At 34.0% G+C, this 5,380-nt stretch overlaps 2 protein-coding genes across 2 annotated transcripts in view; both read left to right on the top strand.

Moving 5' to 3' along the window:
• The first annotated feature begins 433 nt into the window (after positions 1 to 433).
• On the top strand, positions 434 to 3,416 carry LOC107676927 (tetraspanin-33). The gene is made up of 6 exons (XM_016471669.1): positions 434 to 559; positions 865 to 939; positions 1,371 to 1,466; positions 1,550 to 1,678; positions 2,186 to 2,347; positions 2,518 to 3,416. Exons 1-6 carry the CDS (start codon positions 476 to 478, stop codon positions 2,617 to 2,619), a joined length of 648 nt encoding a protein of 215 aa, XP_016327155.1. The 5' UTR covers positions 434 to 475; the 3' UTR covers positions 2,620 to 3,416.
• A 1,467-nt stretch (positions 3,417 to 4,883) lies between these two features.
• The window catches only part of LOC107676906 (smoothened homolog), a 6,615-nt gene continuing 6,118 nt past the window's right edge, over positions 4,884 to 5,380 (top strand). The window contains exon 1 of the mRNA XM_016471643.1: positions 4,884 to 4,923. Coding sequence (XP_016327129.1) covers positions 4,884 to 4,923 — 40 coding nt within the window. The remainder of the gene's footprint in view (positions 4,924 to 5,380) is intronic.

Genomic DNA, 5,380 nt, shown 5'->3' on the forward strand with positions numbered 1-5,380 from the left:
CCCTTACAAAAATGAACCATGGTGTTATTGTAGTAAAAGTGTAGTAACCATGTTTTTTTTAGCGTATTGATTACCATTTGTATAACCACAGTTTTACTACAAATACCATGGTTAAACTACTGGTGTAGCAAAACCATGATTCATTTGTGGTTATCATGGTTTCCTGTACTTCAGAATGTCAGTCAACTGTAACTTATACTGACACCTGGTGGTTGTAAAGGAGCATTATGCAAAAGTACTAGTTTTCAGTAACCAGGGCTTTTGTAGAAAGTCAGGCATTAATAATTTAATCCACACTGTCCATTAATATAGGGGTTACCGAGATACAGTGAATCTTTTATAGATCAAATTGTGTATATACAGTGTTATAGATAATGCCATAGTGCCACGAAAGCTGTCCATCTATCTGATAAGTCTGTTTTACTCTACAGAGGCAGCGCTGGCCTGTCTGACGGTGGATCCTGCTCTGTTACTGATGATAGTGGGCATTCTCATGTTCTTCATCACATTCTGCGGCTGTGTGGGTTCTCTGAGGGAAAACATATGCTTACTGCAGACGGTCAGTACTAAAACCAGCTGCCTGATCAGAATTGTTACATCAGGACAGGACCATTTCTTTGTCTGCTTTTCAGACATTTTAGATGGTTTTGATAATATTACAGCACAGTTTTGTGTAATTTGTGTTTTTAAATCGCTAAAGTATCTCAAATGTGCCTGCTATATACTATACTGTAACAGTATTGGTACATTTTTAGTCAGGGACACAGTTGGCTCTTAGTGGAGATAAAACTACAAGATACATTTTACATAGAAATTTTAAAACATAAAAGAAACCCTAATATCAAACTCTTAATTCCCTTGCAGTTCTGCATCATCCTAACTATCATCTTTCTGCTGCAGCTAGTGGCTGGTGTTCTGGGTTTTGTCTTCTCAGACAAGGTAAAAGTCATCATGAATGACATTAGTATACTTATGCCAATGCCACAAGCCTGGATATATGTTAATGTGAACTTGAGTTGTATTTACTCAAGTAACCGATGCTCGTTTAATTCTAAACTGCGTTGATTTACCTTTAATTCTTACAGATTACAGTATCGTATTTTAGTGCACTGTTAAATCCTCCTGTCTTTGTGTAGGCTTTGTATAGACAGGCATAAGTACACTACTTAAACAGTCTGGGCATGCTGTAACAAAACCCACAGTCACAAACATTCTGGATTTTTAGTTGACACGTTGCACCCTCTACTGTCTGTCACTTACCAGTGTAATGTGTCTAACAACAACAAATGACCAAAGATTAACAAGCACTAACATTAGATGACAATTCTAATATATATACTAATGTTTTCAATTCAATTTATCCTCTACAGGCACGTGGAAAAGTAACAGAAATGGTTGACAACGCCATCAAGCATTACAGGGATGATATAGATCTTCAGAACCTCATCGACTATGGACAAAAACAGGTCAGGGTTGTGTATACATGAATAATACATCATAATAGTTGGTAAAAGTTGATAATGATGTTTTCGTTTTATGATATGAACAGTTTAACTGCTGTGGGGGAATCTCCTACATGGATTGGTCTCAGAACATGTACTTCAGTTGTTCAAAAGAGAACCCGAGCAGAGAGCGTTGTTCTGTGCCCTTCTCCTGCTGTCTGCTCTCCAAAGAGGAGGTGAGAAAAGGCTCCAAAAAGGATGTTTGCAGTTTTTTTTAATGATTAATTATGTAATATGCGACGACCCTGGACCACAAAACCAGTCATAAGGGTCAATTTTATGAAATTGAGATTTATACATCACATGAAAGCTCTGAAAATAAGCTTTCCATTGATGTATGGTTTGTTAGGATAGGACAATATTTGGCGGAGAAAATCTGGAATCTGAGGGTGCAAAAAAATCTAAATATTGAGAAAATCGCCTTTAAAGTTGTCAAATGAAGTCCTACCCGTGCGACTTAAGACTGGTTTTGTGGTCCAGGGTCGCATATATTTAAATATGTCCAAAATTTTATTTGAAATGTATTCAAATATAATTAAATCATTAAATAAATATGTTCAATATTATAATATTTAATTATCATGTTATTAATATATTAAATGCCATTAATAATACTGGTATTTACTAATATATTAAATGTCCCTTCCCCTAATACCACTTTGCCTTTTTTTCTGTTTTGTCAGACTGTTATAAATACCATGTGTGGTCATGGGGTGCAGCAGCTGGAATATCTTGCAGCTAGTGCCTTCATTAACACCAATGGCTGCATTGATAATGTGGTGAACTGGATCCACAGTAACCTGTTTCTGTTGGGGGCTATCGCACTGGGCCTGGCCATCCCACAGGTACCTCTTGACATGGAATAAGCAATCAGTCTGCTTAAAATTATATGTTAAAACAATCTAAATATCATTGTGGGTGACCTTAGATGTCGTCCGATCGCAAACTGACTTACTTTAAGCATCTATGTTTGGATTTCATTTGTACTGACAGCTTGATCTCTTCTCTTTTTCAGTTGGTTGGGATCCTCCTCTCTCAGATCCTTATTAATCAAATCCAGGATCAGATTAAACTACAGAATTACAACCAACAACATCGCTCAGACCCCTGGAGCTGAAACAGTCGAGAAAAAACTAAATGCGTTTTTATAGAAAGCTTGGGAACTCATAGCTGCCTGAAGTGACTGACATGGACTGGATTCTGAATAAGGAGAACTGGGCTTAAGAACAGGCAACCAAGACACGTTTTCATATGTAAGGTCAATTGCATGATATTTTATAAACCAGAATATTTATAGGAATAGTGTAAGACAAACTAAAGATCAAGAGGTCAATACAACTATTTTGTAATATTTTATGAACACAAAATGTTTTTAAGGTGTGTGATCCTAGCAAAGGATGGTGTAAACTAGTGATATTTATTGATTTCCAGTATGGACGTTTTTAAAAACAAACTTGTGCTGGTAGATATTATGAACATCTGAGATCTAAATAGAAATGAGAGTATTTTTATTCACCATTATATTTTGCTTAAAAATTCACTTTATAACAAGTCTAAACAGTCATATGTCCTTCTTAATTCCCATATTATTTCATATTATTTAAGTATTATTTTAAAGGATATATTTTTAAAATGCACAAAACATTTAAAGAGCATTGGTTATATTATAACATAGCTCACTAATCAACTCAATCCATGCCATTTGGCTGTGATCTTTCTGGAATGACTAAATATGGCCATAAAAAAACCTGCTTATAGTCTGAACAAACACAACATGCTTGAGTTGGCCAGAGATTCAAGTGTTTACTTTGCTGTTGATACGCAGACAGTGGTGAGTGTCCTCCTTCCGTTTGTACAATATCCTGTTCATTATGGATACACACAATAATGGATGTTACTGTTTGTGGTGTTTTATTTATCCCTTTTTATTAAAAAATTGAAATAAAATATTTTTTTAAAATATAAATATTCGTCTCATTCTCATTATTATTATTAATGAATACTTATATTTTAACAAAAAAACACAATACTTTTATAATTAATACATTTTAATATTTTAAACACAATAATGGATGTTACTGTTTGTGGTGTTTTATTTATTGACTATTTTAAAAATTGAAATAAAATCCTTTTTTTTTTATATAAATATTCGTCTCATTCTCATTATTATTATTAATGAATACTTATATTTTAACAAAAAAACAATACTTTTATAATTAATACATTTTAATATTTTAACAAAAGGAAACTTTTTCTATTTTAATAACATTATTATTACTAAAAACACATTTCATACATATTTGAACAGAAGGAAACTTTGTAGGTATTATTATTATGGTGTTACGGAGACATAAATACACATACAAACATAATTTTTCTCAATTTCATTAGCCTCTACATTCAAATAATCCACCTGCAGGACATATTCCAAGGCTGTAATATGACAACTGAGTATTACTGAGTTGCACATGGATGCTCAGGTTTTTTTTTTTTATTGGTGGTAAGTTTAAGTCTAACAAACGTTACAAAGACACATTCATAGACATGGGAGGAAATGCATACCAGGTGCAGTGAAACCAAGAGTGAAGTGTACTGAGAACAGCCGAGAGCCGGTAACTCATGAGGCCTTTTTTCAAAACTCATTTGGATATCCAAACAGACAGTGTGGCAGACACCTTCAGTTTGTTAATGTTGTTTAAACGCCAGTGTGAAAAAAACACTGAAATATGAGAACACCGCAGAGGTATTTTATGTCAATGTATAGGAAAGCAATAGACTGTGTGTGTGCGAGAGAAAGTGAGGGAGGTAGAGGTTTTTGGCCAGGCTCTCCCATTTAGAGCTTGAGTGTGTTTGTGTGTGGTCCCCGGTTTGTGCCTCCCTCTGACTCATTCTACAGCGGCCATGTTAGACGGGCTTTTTAAGGAGGCCCTGTGTTGGGAACACGCAGCATAGCTTACCAACCGCATCGACACCAACAAGTGCTACTGTCTAAATCTGATACACCAAACTACACAAAGTTTATTCCCATCCCTTTAGAATTCCTTTTAGTTTCCATGGAAACAGACAAATTGGAGCTTTGCATTGTACCCATGGGAATAAGATGAAAATAATGATTTGAAATGATTAAATGAGATAAACGCAGTCATGAATCACAATGACAAGGTACTCGCCAACATAAAACATACCACAAGGTTTCACTCAGATTGACACGGTGGAATTGTTTCAAGTAGCCTATTTTTTGTATTACTGTGGATTGTTTTTTGTGCATTTATTGTGTATCCAGTAGATTGTGTTCTTCATTACACGACAGTAGAGATTTTTTACATTCATTACATTTGTGTATATAGTGAATTGCCAACATCCTGTTCCTCTCCCATCACTATGGAAGCCCACTTCTTCCACAAAAGGTGGGGGAAAAATGGTAAATCATAATTAGCACATAAGAGTCATAATTATGACATAAAAAGTTGAAATTATGAGACTACAAGTCATGTTTATGACAAAGTCAAAATTGAGATACGAAGTTGCAACAGATAAAGAAATAATTTTTTGAGATACTAGGTAATAACTCAAATGAAAGAAAAAAGTCGAAATTATGAGATAAAAAGTAAAAATTATGAAAAAGTCAGTTATGATTAAAAAGTTGAAATGATGAGATACTAAGTTATAATAAACACGAAAAGTTGAAATGAAATTGAAATTCTGACATAAAGTGATAACTGTGACATAAAACATTAAAAACATTGACTATTTATGGCATTAATATGGTTTACCAAAATATGACTTTTTTCTTATGTGGCATTAAAGGCAAAATATTAAAAAGAGAAGGCTATCTATATATATATATATATATATATATATATATATGTGTGTGTGTG

This window comes from Sinocyclocheilus anshuiensis, unplaced genomic scaffold (genome assembly GCF_001515605.1).
Source record: "Sinocyclocheilus anshuiensis isolate Anshui unplaced genomic scaffold, SAMN03320099.WGS_v1.1 scaffold380, whole genome shotgun sequence".
NCBI classification, from domain to species: Eukaryota; Metazoa; Chordata; class Actinopteri; order Cypriniformes; family Cyprinidae; genus Sinocyclocheilus; species Sinocyclocheilus anshuiensis.